At 31.7% G+C, this 18418-nt stretch overlaps 1 protein-coding gene across 1 annotated transcript; it reads right to left on the bottom strand.

Annotated features, from left to right (window-relative positions):
• Positions 1-173: 173 nt before the first annotated feature.
• Positions 174-4152, bottom strand: LOC143083332 (uncharacterized). Its single transcript, XM_076259602.1, has 2 exons — positions 3937-4152; positions 174-1181 (listed from the first exon to the last, which is right to left on the bottom strand). The coding sequence occupies exon 2, from the start codon at positions 1166-1168 to the stop codon at positions 410-412; it is 759 nt and encodes a 252-aa protein (XP_076115717.1). The 5' UTR covers positions 1169-1181; positions 3937-4152; the 3' UTR covers positions 174-409.
• Between the last annotated feature and the right edge of the window lie 14266 nt (positions 4153-18418).

The following is an 18418-nucleotide window of genomic DNA, read 5'->3' as shown; positions in this document are numbered from 1 at the left end:
TTACATTTTCTGGTATGGTTCATTATTTTTATAAAATGACTGTCATTAATGTTTGTCGCAGTACAGTAACAATACCGTTTTTAAAATGAGTCATATCTAATAAAGTACAGCAGCTTCGTGAAAAAGCTATTAATTAAACTGAAAAGGTAACTTTCAAATAAGATAAAAAGGCATTTAAGAAACTAGATATTTAATGGTCATCTCTTTAGATATCAAAACATATAAGAACTTACATCCGTTTTTCTTTTGAATATTTCGAATTTAAACTATGTCATAGTATATGTTAAATACCTAAGTCTCATGATATACAGCAGTAACTCTTCCATATTCGCTTATATATACTTCTTTATAACCTACTATTGCACTACAAGTCTTTTATTTATCCTTGCGCCATCTGTAAATTATCTTCTTAGTCTTCTGTTGCCTCTGCCGGTACAAGTTTTTCCTGTTTAAGACACACATGTTGTTCTATTCCAAATCTGCACTTGCATCTCCCTTCAGTCACATAATATATACCAGTTTTGTCTACTCGGAATCCCTTATCTTTCGTGAATATTTGTTTAACATCTCCTGTGATAGTAGTAATAGGAGAATTGTCTTTCTTATTCCGAAGTGTTACGTGCACCTTCCCGCGAAATTGCGATTCTGTTTTAAAATGGCTGGTGTAATCGTCCTCCTTGATCACTAGCTCTGCTTTGGTTTTGAATTTTGGTGGAACGCTAATCTGATTGTCTATAGACCAAGTAAGCTCCTCCTCAAAAGTTTCCTCACTTGCTTTGGTTAAACTCAGTTCTCCATGAAATCCAGCGTTTGCTTCGATGACAGGATTTGGTGGTGTTAGTTTTATATCTACACTGCACCCGTATGTATACCCCTTTTCAAGAGACAGAGAACACGTGGATTGTGTTCTACGTTCCGTTCTCAGGGAATACACTTGTGATTGATCAGTATCGTTTGTAAAATAAGCAGAAAATAAAATGTGTGATTTTGGCTTGGTCGCATGTATTTCGTCAAAATAGTCCGTTTTGCCATGAGTTATTCTAACATTTTGCCAGTTTATATCCGAGGAATGTATATCATCAGCATCCTTTTTCTGAGCCTTGTCGAGTGGAAAATCTAATGCCCATTTTCGTACAATATCCTCAATATCAAGGAGATCTTGCGACATTGTTCAAGTTTTTCTAAAAAAAAAAAAATAATGAAAAATAATTAATGGGTACAATTATCGCGAGCTTTCGTCGCTTTTGAAAACATCAAATGAAAGTTCTTTTGATATCTTTTTGTCGTACATTTATAGCTGATTGATTGTCAGTTGTTTGTTAAATGCCCAGTGGCAAATATTACGTGCATGTTCCGGACGAGAACAACGGTAACGAAGAATGCATTGGGTATAGGATCAGCATGGACTATCATTATAAAATTAAAGCATGTTAGATAGGAACAGAAGGCTTGCAAGAGGCCAAATACGGATCCCTCATAGACCATAGAGATGTTGCAAGGTTCTTTGACATGCAGAGGGATAGACCGACTCTTTCTAAACGAGACATCGAATGGGATCGTTATTTCGACTTGGATGCTGCTGTATAGTTATACTCATATAGCATATTTTCTTTTCAAACACGTTAGAAATGGAAACGGAAACTTGTTTAATAGTTCTTTTGGGAATGATAAAGGAAAAGTACTTCCAAGTGCTTTGTTTTTGTTTAGAGATGTATATTTTTCAATGGCATTTTTAAACACGAAGTACATGATTTCTGTATTGGAAATACGAAAATCGAACCGCTGAAAGTGAAACGACAAGTTCCAATAAGTTGCTTATTGGTCCTTATGTGTAATTATATGCAGTTTTGCTAGTATACAAGTGTACATCTTTATTTATAGATAACTTTATTTAACAGTTTATTCTTGAGTTTAAAACTGCATAAACTTACTGAACCCGTCAGTACTAAATATATATATAATATTAAATAACGTGTATATATTATCATACTGTATGTAGCTTGGATATGTTTAAACACGTATATGCCCCTAAGTAAGAAATTTGATAAGATTTAATGCTCAAATACACACACGAATTTAATCATTAATAAATCTATGTCATTTTTCATTGTATAAAGTACTTAAGTATAAGTAAGTAAATAATGTTGTCGAATTTAGTCACAAATCTTAAGTGACTCTTAATTCTTTATCTTAATATGTCAATATTAGTGGACACATATTTTGATTTCCTAATAGACTTATAGTTGTTTCTATATTTCATTGAAAGTAATTGTTTAACTTGTGAAAAATAAATAAATACAAAAATATCTTTATAATATGAAGTTTAATTTTCTTATTTTTTAGGATTTCATTTAAGACATTACGTTTCATATTAAAAAGAAAGTTTGGAAGTATTTCAATCTTAAATCAGAACATGAGATTTCATATCTTAAGAAAATATTTCTGGTATATGTAAGAGCAGTTCAGAAACTTTCAAGATAAAATCTTTATCTTATTTGCCACGCGCCAGGAAGATAAGATAACTTATGCATGCCGGGCTTGTCTTTACATATATAATTCTGTAGTAGTTAGTAGTTTTTACAGGTTTTAATGAATTTTACATCTCTTCATTCACTAATTAACCGAAGAAGCTGCTGACAACTGCGGTTGTCTATCAAGAGGAAAACAATGAGAAAAACAACCACTAAAGCCAGCTAATTACATCGTTTTCTCATACTCGAAATGGAATATGTTTCATAAGTTGGACGAATATTTGCAAGAATAGTTAAATTGCACATAGAAATAAAAGTATAATCCCAGGTTTAAACTCTGAACATGCATATTAAAGTATATCAAATGTAAACTTCTGTTGGTTTCATACGGACATGTATAGGCACAAACATTAACAGGAAGAGGGGTCAATATTGTGTATTTCCGAATCCATCGAAACATACATCTTCCGGAATGTACTTTTCATAATCTTTCCACAGCTTACAGATATTAGTCAGAAATCGACATATATCTAACTATGATGGATAGAGATCATCGTTGATCAAATTTCCCCTGGGGTCTGGTATCGTAGCAATAAAAATCGACAATTTCTGCATAATTAATAAGATTGGAATTTAGTATGTATTTCACGTTTTTCAAAGGATATTAATTCTTCGGCTAAACAATAAAATATATTATGAATTATTTTTTTTTTTTACGTTTCCGACTTGTTTAAGTTTATGGTTGAAAATAAGAAACATTCAAAGAAATGTGGGTGTAAAAATAATCAAAATGACCATGATTTGATCAAGTATTCGATTCAGTCATATCATATACATGGTTGCAAAATTATGAATTATGATAATATACAAAAATATAAAATATAAGTGAAATTTAAACTGTGACACTTCATTTTTTAATCAGAGTATCATTTACTTCTATTTATTTCATTTATACTATAAATCCACCATTTTGAGTATGTCCGACATATTTTAAAACTATTTTTGTCAATAATATGATCTTGATAATCGAAAATGGTACGTCGGCAATTAGAGTAAACACAGTTAATTGATATTATTGAATATTCAGTTTAATAAAGAATCGAAAGTTAAGTTCAAAAAGTCGTTTGAATATTGTAATTAAACCTACAACCCGTTTCACTAGGGCGTGGTAAGGAGAATATGGATCTGATCACCTTGGATCTTTTACAGTAACAAAAAATAAATTATTATTTCTAAAGGTATATATCAAGTACCGAATTATGAAGAAAAAAATATTACATATTAACTGACATATTTTCCCTTTTAGCATGAATTGACATGAAGTTGAATAATTCTTCACATATTTTTCATTATTTTCAACCTCATGATTCCCCAAGTCTGAAAAGAAAATATTCTCTAAGTATAATTTGGAATATTGGTTAAGATTCATTTACAGCATCGAAAAAATGAAATGAAAATGTCTTACCGTTCTGAATTATAATATCCAACCTGAATTTGCTCCTAGCTTCTATTAGCTGATTGGCTTAGAAGATGCTTACGTCAAAAACTTGTATACGAATATTTTATCTGTCTCTACTTGAATTAACGTAGTATCTTTTAAACTGCACTTATATTTTGTTATTCAGTATTTTTCCCGACAACTCTTTCCATAAGGAAACAAACTTACTCGATCGGTAATATTTCCTGTATTAAGTACAGGAAGATAAGGACCAATGTTAATAAATTGTAATCTCTAGGGCAAAATCAATAGCGTAATATCGTTCCACCTGTTACAGTTATGACAAAAAAATAATTTCATATTTTTGATACTAAATATCATGTTTGATGTATTACAATATTTTACATACGGATAAACAGGTGTAAAACATGTAAAAATACTTTTTTACTTAAGTTTTTATTAACAGAATCAACTTGGTGTTTTCAATATGATCCAGGAAGGATGGTTTAAAAACAAACATTGTTAAACAGTTTTGAATTGCAATATGCATTTTGTTATCTCTATTAGAAAATGCAACACATATGTAAATGTGAAATCACTTTAAACAAAGCTATAGATAATTATTTTGCAGTCTTTGATTTCTCGTATATAGGATGAACATGTATTTGTCTCATACATATCAGTTAAGCTTCAATTGCGGATTTGAAGCAACTATTCTCCTTTGACTAAGAAGCAAACGAACTCCTGCATTGTGAAAGTACAAAACACATTCGTCCACAAATATTGCTTCAACAAGCAGAAGCTTGTCAGATTATATTCGAACTATAGTTCTATGAAGAAAGATTTTGTATCTTTCTAGATAAATATTGCCAGCACGGCTTTTAGTACCAAAGTAATGTGTGACAGTTCTATACCTTTGGATCTTGATAGCTAGATCTAACTTAGTAACAGTATCAAACGTACAAATCAACAGTATAACACAGATCTGATATTCATAGACTTAAGTATGCTCTGTACCAAAAAAATACATTTTTTTTTGGATGTTCTCATATTTTAAGGGGGTTGGTTTGTACGTTTGATACTGTTACTAAGTTAGATCTAGCTATCAAATACGCAAATGCCGCACAAAGAAGCAGCAATATTAAATTTCCCGCCAATCTTTGGTTCGATTCGACCAGGAATTGAGCAGACGACTTTCTTCATCCAAAGAAAAACAATCTGGTAATTTGTCTTATAATCAAAATCCCATGAATAACATTTAGAAATTTTTTTCATTTCTGTATATATAGATATGTATCACATCAACTACCTCTAACGAACTACCTATTGAAGAAATTATATGGTTTGGTATAATTAACGTTCCATGTATACAATGGTTTGTAAGGTAAGTATTCAATTTCGTAGAGTGTAGGTATACACCGTAATTTTCAGACTTTTTATATATTTAATTGACACATGTACGTGAATAAGACACCTTTACAAAACTTAGATGGGATGTCCTTTATAGTAACTAGTATTATAATCGAGATGTCCAGTTGCGAAGCATGTATACATATATAAATATGCTTGAATGCTTAAGCTCTCACACTGCGACCAAATATTTCATGTGATGTTTAGCTATGGTTATGAAACTTATCAATTGTTTTACCTGTTTTATGAAAACGACATAAAAACCATTACTTACTTACAATGGCAAAATCGAAAACAAACTTTTGTTGCGTTTCATCTCAATATAGCATCTATAGTTTCCAAAATCGCATCGAATGAGTCCTAGGAAATATAAATTTTGAATAAAGAAAGTATTGCATGCATTTTTCTTCTTGAATGCAATAACGTCATAAAAAATTATGACAGAATCAGTACCTTTTCAGTTCGCATTTAGTATGTTACCGAAACAAAGTTCAAATTATCTATATCCATCAGATTTGGCGATAACCATATTCATATTTCTTATTTAGCACAACTCTGTTTTATTTTGAAAGTTATTTTTGGCCATGTCAGTATTTGAATTACCTAAATAAATTTAACAACAGCTTTAAGTAGTGAACTTAATTTATTTTTTGAGTTAGACGTGGTGCAGTTGATTGCTTAAAGTCTAATAGTGCATATCAAATTTCGGAAGTATCAAGTCAAAAAGAACTTAAGATACCCATGATCGTCTAATGCCAACTATACATTGCAAACGATTTTATCTCCAAGATAGAATCATTGACGACGTTAGAGTAGATTCTCTTTGGTTTTAATTCACACCCTTTAAACTTTTGTATATTCATATCGGTTGAAATGGAGAGGGAGGCAAGCATAATTTGGTACACGGTCACCAATGTGGCTGTCATATCAGCCCAACTGTGCCCTGTCGCTTTTTTATTTGCTAGGGGTGTAAATACGTCGCAGTTACTTCCCTTTCTATGATATTGCAACTTTTAATAGTTGAAGTATTTTTCACCTATTAATATCGGGTGAGCCGTAGTGTTGTGGATTGATTCTTCATGCGAACCTGAAGCTCCTGGTCTGCCTCGTGTCAATAGTGTTAATAGCACATGTATTACTACAACAACTTGACGCTCACTCTTTTTTGTTTTTTTCTTATCCTTTTTTTGTAGCAATGTGTAATAACTAAAATTATCTGCTTTTTCGGAAAATAAAACATTAAAGGGGCACTAGCTACGAGATATATAAAAAATCTAAAGTAAGATTTTTTTTGTTCAATCAATAATGTAATGAAAGTGAAATGGTGAAATAATAATTCGCTTTTAGCAACCAAAATGGTTTAATTTTGTCAAATTAAGCTGAGAAACATTGAGAACTAGTTATTCACTTGCAAGTGAGTAATAAGACCTCATTAAATCCGTATTCATGTGAACTTTAATTTAACCCCTAGCTAGAGATTGACAACGCATACATTGAACGTGTACTGGTTATTTAAAGGAAAAGAATGTAAAAAATAAAAGCGAAACAAAGGTAAATTCTTTGATAACTGATTCGATCCACATAAAATTATTCTTATACGGGTAAAAAACGGCGAGAAACATGTTTAATCTATAAAATTAAATTAAACAGACCTATACAAATCCAATTGCACGAGATGGCTTACTCTATTTACATCTTTATTTATATTTACATCGCTTATATGGTCATCTGAGGCCAACTCGATAGTTAATTAGATGGCTCTGGACTAAAATACACACGAAACGAACCTACATATTATCGACCCCATGCTCTGTAAATTGTTAATTTTAGACTTTGATATTATGGATAAATGTTTTACATTGTTATAAATGAAATATGAGAATTTGAGTCAAATCGGTGACCATGAACTTGACAGCTAGTGCCCCTTTAAGAAAAGACGCAAAAAGATATATCTACGATGTAAAGAAATAACTCCTGCGTTGTTTAACGTAGCCACTTCTCTACGTAAATCAACATTCATCTATTTGTGTATCTTATGTTTTTTGATATTATTCTAGTGACAATTTGTATAACATGTTCTTTTGTTGTTGTTGAATGTTTGACATTTGATAAAACAAATAGTACAAACCCTACAGAAAATGAAAAAAAAAATGATTAAGAAAATATACAGACAAAACACAAGACAATATCAAGGTAAAATAAACCACAAAAGAAAAACAAACAATAAAACACTACAAATAAAATAGTAACAATTTAAGATTGAGCAACGTGTATTCCACCAATCATTGGACAAACTCAGAGTCTAGAATATTATACCATATGTAGGACCAGTAGTTTCTGATCCACAAATGACACCAGTCACATTACAACTATTAAAATCCGTTTATAAACTATAATAAGGTATCACACAATATATCACATTGGATAATGTATAAAAAAGAAGATGTGGTATAATTTCCAATGAGACATGTCAATCATTAAGACATCATAAAATTTAGTGACCATTATACATTCTTCTCGAATCCTAAAACTGGACGGAATGTCGAAGTTCCGATAAATGAAAATATTTTAAAGGACAAATGGTAGACAAAACTGAAACCAATAGACACATCACAGATAAGAATAAATAAGACGGAAGAAATAAAACATCTACGGCTTCCGGATTGATAACAGAACGGGATTCATTGTTTTTTGTAAAACTGACGCTTTGATGTTTTATATATACAGCAGATTTTTTGTTAAATGTTAAATGTTTAAATCAAAGCTGTCGTCTCAGGTCAACTGTAGAAAAAGGGAGAAATATTAGTCAGAGTTACTTCCCTTCATACGATGTTGAACAACAACATTTAGCTTTAATACAGTATTTTTCACATATTTACATCGGGTGAGCCGTAGTGTTGTGGGTTGATTCTTCATGTGAGCCATAAGCACCTGAGCTGCCTCGTGTTAATAGCTCAGGTACCACATCACTAAATTGACCCTCACTCTTTTTATATTTTTATCCTTTTTGTTTTAGATAGCAATTTTATTTGTTATGATTATAATAGTTTGCTTTTTGTTTGTAAAATAAAACGCTTTAAAAAGATTCAGAACAAATCTTTTATGTAAAAACAATAATGTCATCGTTGTTTGACGTAGAAGCTTTTGGACATGAATTGACACTCATTTTTTTATTTGTCTTTCCTTCTTTGTATTTTACTAACAACTTTTAGTTGAAACATCTGAAATTCGAATACGAGTACAAACTCTGCAGAAAATGAAAAAAAAAAAAAAAAATAGAAAAAAATACAGACTAAAACAGGACAATATCATGGTAAAACAAACAACAAAAGAAAAACAAATAATTCAACAACACAACACATAGAATAGTTACATATTTAAGACTGAGCAACGTATATTCAAACAAATAGTTTGCCAAATCAGGGTCTAGGTTAGAATGCATAACATAGGACCAGTTGTTTCTAATCTAAAGAGACATCCGTCACATAAGATATATCCAATGATAAAGCATCACACAATATATCACATTGGATGTTTTTATCAAACATTAAGACATTGATTATTATACATTGTTTTCTATCCCTAAAACTGGACGAACTGTCGAAGTCCCTATCAATGAAAACATATAAAAGGACAAATGAGCATTACTAATATGGATGAATAAGATTAAAGGAAATAACACAACTACAGGGTTTGTCATACTGACGCTCTGTTAAATTTGACATAAAGAAGATCCATGTATCATTTTTATAATGTAATTTTTTGCTTAAATCTTTCATCAATGATTATTTTTGCTTTTCAATACATATTAATGAATGCCTTAAAATTCCATTGAAATGTTCTTTGTATCTGTCATATTTTCTTTAAAATTAAAGAAATACATTTCACCCCTATTTTCCATTTTAGCCATAGTGTCCATGTTTCTTGACATACGAAAAAATAAAAAATAAAATTATACTAGATACTCTGAAACTCATTCAGCCCAAGTTTGGCTGCAATTGATTCAGCAGTTTCAAAGGAGAATATTTTTCAAGTAAGCAAACTAAATGAACAAATTGTGAAAACAAATTATTTTAAAGGGCAATAACTCCTTAGAGCGACAATTGACAATTTTGGTCATGGAACTAATTTGTAGACCTTACTATGCTGAACAATTTTGATGTTTACAGTTTATCTTTATCATTAATAATATTCAGATAATATCCAAAATCTGCAAACATTTCCTTAAAATTACCAATTAAGTGGCAGCAATCCCACAATGGGTTGTTACATTCATCTGCAAATTTCAGGGATGACAGAGATTGGCCTATAATACATTTTTACCTTTCATCAGATAAGCTCTAAATGCTTTGGTTTTTCAGATATAAGCCAAAATTGCACCCCCTTACGTTCTATTTTTAGCCATGACGGCCATGAAAATAAAACACAAGCTTTATTCTAGATACCCTTAGGATCATTCAGCTTAAGTTTGGTTGTAATTGGTACAGTAGTTTCAGAGGAGAAGATTTTTTAAAGTTAGAAAACATGATAAACAAATTGTGTAAAATTGTACTAAAGGAAAATAACTCCTTAAGGGGTCAGTTGACAATTTTGGTCATATGAACTTATTTTAAGATCTTTCCTTGCTGAACATTTTTTCTGATCACAGTTTATCTTTATCATTAATAAGATATTTTTTTCAAAAAAAAATGAAATAATTATATATGTATTTAGTTGTTGATTGAGTTAAGCCTTTCAATTGATATTTTATAGTTTTTTTTCTATGTTGTGATGTTATACTATTGTTTCAGAAAGGGAGACGGTTTGGTACAATTACAATGTTTAATTCCGCTGCAAATATTTGCACCTGTCCTAAGTCAGGAATCTGATGTACAGTGGTTGTCGTCTGTTTCTGTAGTTCATACGTGTTTCTCGTTTCTCGTTTTTAAACAGATTAGACCGTTGGTTTCCCGTTTGAATGGTTTTACACTAGTAATTTTTGGGACACTTTATAGCTTGCTGTTCGGTTTGATCCAAGGTTCCGTGTTAAAGGCCGTACCTTGGCCTATAATGGTTTACTTTTATGAATTGTTACTTGGATGGAGAGTTGTCTTCTTATATCTATATAAATGGTATTCAAGTCAGGCCTATAATTTACTTGATAAATCTGCAATCATCATATGTAATTAATCAATAATTTAGATTAAGTCACTTTGGCTTGAAATAGTTTGTAAAATTTTAAAACTCTTAATTGGAACAAACCAGTATTTGTGTTTAGTTTATTCCCTATAAAATGTCAGATCTGTTAATAATTTAAGTTATTTGAAAAGAAGAAGTGTATATTCAATATAAATATGTTCGCAATCAAAAAGCTAACCCGTTTAAATAAACTAAGTTTTGTAATTTGTTTATGTTAAAAAAGTACAGTGTCAATGACTTTTTCTGAAAAATATTTGAATTGTAAATTGCTTAAAATACACTCTACAACTTTTAATCTTCAGCCATGTCAGTGTCATATAATCATGATAATTGTTTTCAAAATCAAATAGCAACTCTCATAAAAATAGTATACATATTGTTTCAACTTACAAAATGTCATAAACACAACCTTTTTATACCTTTTTATTTTTTGACACAATAAAGTTCTTAGCTTCACCTCTTTCTGTTGGTCAGGTTTCTGCTGGGGATAATTGAGAAGAATCTTTGTTTTTTAAGTTCATTTGTTTCGAAAGATAAAAGGTAAAAGGTGAAAAATGTATATAAAAGGGAACATTATTAGGTTAAGATACAAAAAGTAAAATCATAAAAATACTGAACTAAGAGGAAAATTCAAAACGGAAAGTCCTTCATCAAATGGCACAATCAAAACCTAAAACACATCAAACAGATGTATAACAATTATGAACTGACTGGCATATTCCTGACTTGCTACAGGCATTTTCTTATGTTGAAAATGGTGGATTGAACCTGATTTTATAGCTAGCTAAACCTCTCACTTGTATGACATTGGCATCAAATTCCATTATATTGACAACGATGCATTATAAACTGCAATTTAAACGTAATGTTGTGCAAGTTAAGGGACACGTCATCATTGATTCACGTTTATCTCATTGTATCTTCTAAAATGTGCTTATGTTAATGAAATTGTTAAGAAAAGTGCTTTATTAATGATCTTTTTTGTCCACACCTTACCTATATATCTGAAATGATTCTAGCTACTCTCCCAATCTTTTCATGAGTGATTAACATCACTTTGATTGAAAACGTTATGGGTCTTTATCATATTTTGACATAGTTTCGCTATGCCATTGCTACATACAAAATGATACCTGATGTTAATAGATTTGGCGACATTTTAATTTGTAGTAGCAATCTTGTTTCTTAAACGTCTATTGTCAAATAATTCATGCACATTTGAAACGAGAAGAAGACACCTATACTCTTAGTTCAATTTGCACAAAATAATTACACAAAAGCTAAAAATAGTTGTTCAATGTTTGAATTTAGAAAAGAAATGTTGTATGATATTAAAGTTTTTTTTATTTTGAATGGTTATGTTATTTAAAGAGGGATCTCCGGGGAAATATTTTAGTATAAACTGATATTACTCATATATCACATTTTGTTTCAAGTGTCTTTAGCATATATTTGTGGTTTTTACCAACAACAACAAAAATTGGTCTCAAAATTAGTATTACTATGACATTGTTGAAATAATATTACTTTAGCCATTAATCTATCCTGCCTAGCCTTGCAAGCACCAAATACTTGACCGAGTCCCCTTAATCATATGACTCTTTTGTTAACCTTATTCTAAAGGATACCACGAATATTTTAAAAGGAAAGTAAACTATAAATAACTATTGGAAAGGAACGATAAAAAACAAATGGCATACGCGTTGGAAGTTTAACCAGCTATAATACTAGGTTAAACTCACCATTTATTTCGGAAAAATGCCTGTATGCAGACAGGGATTTGGCAGTTGTCTCTAACTCGTTTCGCTTGTTGATAGCATTTGATGGTGTACATTATCCGTTGTCGCCTTGCCCTTTTTGAATATACATTGGATTTTGATTTTTTAATAAATAATTTTTGTAACATGAATTTAGAAGACGAAGACATAATGATAGAGCTTCATCAAGAATTCATGGATTATTTGGATGCAAAATTTCTTGTTGATTTCTTATACAACCACAAAGTATTGGCAGTAGAGGATTGTAACAGAATTAAAAACACGGAACCGGTCAGTGAAAGGACTAGAGAACTGTTATTTCTTCTCCCGAAGATAATACCGTCTTTAGATTTGTTTTTCCATGCACTTAATGAATGTGGATACGACTTTTTAGAAAACAAAATTAAAGATAGTAACATGTATATAAATAGACAGCATAAATGCCGATTGTTTGGAACTAACAGATATCATCTTGTGAATTATCGCCATGAATTAAAAAGGTTAACCCATTCTGGAAAACATGATCAATTAAGAGAAGAAATCAATAAAATACGAACAATGTGGGAAATGGCCGTCCAAGTTAAGTTTAAAGGCATGACAAAAAATGATCAACGCGGCCTTGCAGATCGTTATTTCTATGCTCTGGACGCCGATTGCGAATTTAGACGAGTAATATTTGATACAACATGTGTAGAGAGTGACTTGTTTGAGAGAATTCGTGACTTGTCCAAGTATACGTCTGAAGTTAATATTCCCAACATGCTTTGCTCTGCCCGATATGGCTCGGCTATCTTCATGGCTAATAAAAAGATTTTGAGAAAGCACATAGTTACATTAAAGAGGCTTAACAGCTATTTTATCTTGTTAAAGCTTGCCGAGAAACAGGGGTCGTTTTATATATCGAATATAATATGTTTAATATAATTTATTCTGAAACAATGCTATATAACCAAAGGGAACATCTATTAGAATTAGGAAGACAAGCAATCGATCACTTTCAAAAGGAAAAGAAAACTAACCCAGAGGTAGCCGAAGATTTTTTTAGAATGTTTAGCTTGAAACTTGCCCATCTTCATTTAGGTATTGGCCTATTTTGGAAATTATTTGAAGACGGATGTACCGAATAAAGACATTAATGAGGGAAAACGTTTGCTTAAAATAATAAAAGACAACAAACAAATGTGGGAAAGAATGGAGGTTCGCTGGGAATGGTTTTATTACACCGCACTAGGAAGAGTTTCATATTTGGAAAATTGCCCGAATGAAGCATTGGAAAAAACGAAACATGCTTTAAGTGTTGCTGAAAACGGGAAAAGAAATAATCAAAACGAAATAAAAAGTTCAAAAGAAACTATAAAATACATTGAAGACCAACTTTATTTACAACAAAGACGTTGGTATTTCTGTAATATAATCTGATTAAATGCTATATACTAGTGATTGATATATAAAACTACGTCACCGAAATATGATCTACAATTGAATGTTTTGTAGTTTATGTTTTTTGTTTGTTTACACGAAGGTTTAAAAAAATTATATATCTGCATATCAAATGATATAAAACAGATATATGTAAACGTGAAAGAGACTGAAACCACCAAAACATTAAGAGATCAACGAACATTCTCAAAATTTAGCAACATACACATGTCTCAGAAAAGATAACGTAAAATGATAATATTTAAAAAATATACCCATGATTATCAAAACTTCTGGAAAAATGTCATGCAACACTTGACTCTTTCTACGTGGCGCACACAAACCTGTTTCCCTTTGACTTTCTAGCTTTCTAGATATTTATTTTCATAAAATTAGTAATTTTAAAATGACTGTAATAAAAGTTCACAAACACCAGTAACAACAATCAATAATCAAGATTATCATATAACATATGATTTTTATCATACATTACAATTTACGTAAATTACATATTTTTCGAATTGGTGCTTAGCGGGCTGATATGAAAAGTTTATCACATGCCTTTCCGTAACGTTATCGCATGGCATTCCGGTGATTCTTGGCAAATTCTGGAAAATACACCTCTATGGTACTTTTTTTTTAGTGAAAACATTACAAAGTATATTACAATACAATTACTTGGATACTGAATTGAATATTGTGTAAAATGAAAAAAAAGTAACAACAAACAATTGATAAAATAAATGCATTTTAAAAAAAAATCAAACGTAATTTAGAAAGTTACTTTAAAAATATTGACTTTTTCATACAGTGTTCATTATGTATATTGTTTATTTTTTTTATCGTCCATATTAAAATATATGATATATCATACAGCTGTTTTTCTTCTTTGTTGAGGAAAATGATAGAAAGATTTCATATCGAATGTACATTTTGGTTCAGACGTCCGCGAACTTTTCTCTCTTTGAACTTCTATTTGTGAACCACGTAAAAGGATCAATATATTAATCTGTTATTTTTCTCCATTGTTGAAGCATATGATAAAAAGATCATGACATGTCATTTTTCATATCGTATGTATTTTCAGCCCTCGAGCCATGCGGCTCTTGGGCTGATATTGAACCTAGGGCTGATTATACATGCGATATGAAAAATGCCATGTAATAATCTGATAATATTGAACAGATATATCATGTTACGGAAGGGTATTTTTGACTGTTATTTTTTTCGCAAATACCCCTCCATAACATGATATATCTGTTTAATTACATCGAATATATTTGGATTGAAACTTTGTGCACAGATGAAGATATTTTTTTTTACTTGAAATTCATGGATTGGAGACCCGTTTTGTAGTGGATAGCACATCGAACAACTAACACAAAGGTTCCTGGTTCGGTCTGTAATAATATCAATTGGATTTAACTTTAAATAACATGTGATTGTATATATATGAACAATTCACCAAACTATGTATATGGGAAATCCTATCTAATTAAAATATAGGTCTCTGATTTCGTTATACTACGTTATACTACTCAACATATACTACTCATAGGTAGTATAACATAGTATAACAAATTAGATATATTTCAATTAGATTGATGGGTCATCGTAAAAGCAGGTTGTTTTTATTGTACGACGTGTTAACGACAGATAGATGGTCAGACAGTTGTATATCACAATTCGTTCCGTCTGAAACAGAGTCGTATAAAAAAGATAAAGCTGAAATATTCAGTCATTATTTTTTTTTAAATTTGTCTGATTTTTGGTTATGAGTTAAAAAGTGTTATTACTCAAGGAAACTGTTAATCTGGTCGAGGTAAAGTAATTGCATGAAACCTAGAAAATATAAAATTCTTCAACTAATTAATCAACTTAATACAGTGACACCTGTTATTGAGGGCTGAACATGGGAGGATTCCCACTTACCTCCCCTTACCACTGAATTGGTGAAGCATATTAAATTATCACTTTTCACTACCCTCGTCACCTGGTTCCCGATCGACTCTCGATTCCCTCTAACCTACCTCCCACTTAATCCCATGATTAGATTCCCGAATCGGGTCCTCCCAGATCTAGAGTTGGGACCCCCCTTTTTTTAGACTATCAATGCATTTGAATGGGACACAAGGTTACCCCCCTCCCCCCACACACACACACACTTTCTCCTGAGTTGAGAACCCTTTATAAAAATAACCAGATCTTCCCCTGCTCCCTTCGTATTTGTATCATAAATTGCACTGTGATATATCTTATCTTATCTGTATGTATCATAAGACATACAGCGAGCAAAATGCCAAATAAAAAATGAATTAAAATGATACAACAGATTCTCAAAGAAATCTTCATTATTTTAATTAAAGACATTGTCATATTTATTAATTAGCTTATGTAGACCGACTTCTGATACCTTCGATCGGCCAGATTATCTCATGTTATTCAGACTGATGTAGTGGTAAAGTAGTATTTAGAAAAAATGCAAATATTTATATAATAGTTCTTGAAAAACTGGTCATTATCGTGATATATGGACTGCCCAAAGGACAGTGGTATTGACTAAGATAGTGATAATGACTGAGCCGAAGGCGAGGTCATTATCGTTGTCGCAGTCAATACAACTGCCGTACGGGCAGTCCATGTATCACGATAATAACCAGTTTTTCAAGAACTATTATGTTTATTTCATTGAGAAACCATGTTTTGGAAAATTCTCATAAATTCAAAATGCCTACAGCGAACTCGAGTAGTTGTACGATTTCTATGGCAAAGAGTGAAGACCAGTGGTAGTAATACTGCCATTCATTTAAGTACAATTTTTCAGTATATAAATACTTATTAATCAAGTTATCTTTAATTTTATAATTAACGAAAACATATAATAAACAATTCAACAACTTAAATATAATCATATATTTAAAACAGGAACATGTTTTATAAAAGGTACATCTCTTTAAAAAGAGAAACCACGCCCCTCCGGTCATTAACAGAGAAATCACGCCCCAACGGTCATTATCAGACGGAAACCACGCCCCAACGGTCATTATAAGACGGAAACAACGCCCCACCGGTCATTATCATGTAAAAGATTGTTAACGACCGGTTTTCTGGTCCGTTTTTGTTTGTTAATGACCGATGAAATTTATTACTGAAAAATAATGAATGTCATGTGAAACCTATTGAGATTGATATTTAAAACCGTTCCATCATTATTTAAAGCATGTTTTTAGCATAAAATACGCGGACTATGATTATTATTTAGTTATACTTTAGGGGTGTGATTTGCCGTTCGTCTGAATCGGTCAAAGCAAAATTTCGAAACAGAACAGGAGATAAAACCAATTGCGACTGATCATCATTATCTGAAGCATGTTTTCAATATAAATTTTTAATATAAATACCCTGATGGATAATTTATGTATTAAATATAAATATCCTGAATATTAATATAAATAAAGCTTAGTCGATTATCTAATTGCGGGGTGTAATAGGTTTGAATCGTCTGCATCAAGTAACGGAAAATTTCGAAAATTTGACCTACATGGTCAAATGAATATTTCTTTTCTCTATATTGTTGTTAACAATTTGTATTAGATGTTTTTATCTGTCTTTTTGATAATTTGATGTTCTATATTAAAAAAAATGACATTTGATTAAATTACTCTGCAAAGAATGAAAATCTTGATTAAGCCCCAGACTGAGTCCCACTAGACCACGATCGCACTACGCTCACCGCGATCTAAAACAAATTCAGATCGTAGTGAGGTCGCGGTATGAGCGGCATGCAAATTTTAATTTTCGTTGCTTTCACGATGCTTCTACGTCCTCATTTCGCTTCTACAAAGATCCCGCTACGATTATACCACATTCTCACCGCGCTTATTCTGCGACCTCTCTACGCTTAAGCCCCAGTCCCACTAGACCACGAACGCACCACGCTCACCGCGATCTAAATTTATTTACTTACTGCGATTATAGCACGTTCTAACCACGATTATACTACGTTCACACTGCGATCTTACTACGTTCTCAGCAATAACGTCAACATCGTGTTCCATATCAATACAGTTCCATTCCTTCTATTTCTGATTAATACGTAGATTTCACGGAAACAATACAGACGAGTCATGCCACCAAATTAAAATCTACCAGAACACGTGAACGTGGTGGAAGGGGTTGATGTAGAGGCAGAGAGAGCAAAGTAACGAATCCTGATCAAGCAGAGAGGTCGGACCGACCAATCCAACCTAAATTACAACCTATTGCTGGTCCATAAAGCTCAAATGACGATATTCTAGTGAACGATAGCAGAGATGACACAGATGTGTCAATAGATATAGGAAGATGTGGTATGAGTGCCAATGAGACAACTATCCATCCAAGTAACAATTTATAAAAGTAAACCATTATAGGCCAAGGTACGGCCTTCAACACGGAGCCTTTTGGCTCACACCGAACAGAACGCTATAAAGGGCCAAAATATTACTAGTGGAAAAACATTTAAACGGGAAAACTAACGGTCTAATCTATATAAAAACTAGAAGCATGGTTGAGCCGTTAGAGCAAATAGATGATTACATTCAGACAAACAAAATCTAGGGAGCTTTTTTATATATTTTATGTGAAAATTACAATGAGAATGATGGTCGTAGTGTGGAGCGTGATGAGGACGGCAAGAGCGTGCTAGAATCGTACTATGGTCGTGAACAGCGGGATATAGTCGTAGTGGAAGGGTAGTTGGGTAG

Source organism: Mytilus galloprovincialis, chromosome 1 (genome assembly GCF_965363235.1).
Source record: "Mytilus galloprovincialis chromosome 1, xbMytGall1.hap1.1, whole genome shotgun sequence".
Classification (NCBI taxonomy): domain Eukaryota; kingdom Metazoa; phylum Mollusca; class Bivalvia; order Mytilida; family Mytilidae; genus Mytilus; species Mytilus galloprovincialis.
This window is presented reverse-complemented; position numbering and strand designations above follow the sequence as displayed.

What these genes read in the sequence shown, in the direction of transcription:
- LOC143083332 (XM_076259602.1), bottom strand. Translation starts at nt 1,168, where the DNA reads ATGTCGCAAGATCTCCTTGATATTGAGGATATTGTACGAAAATGGGCA.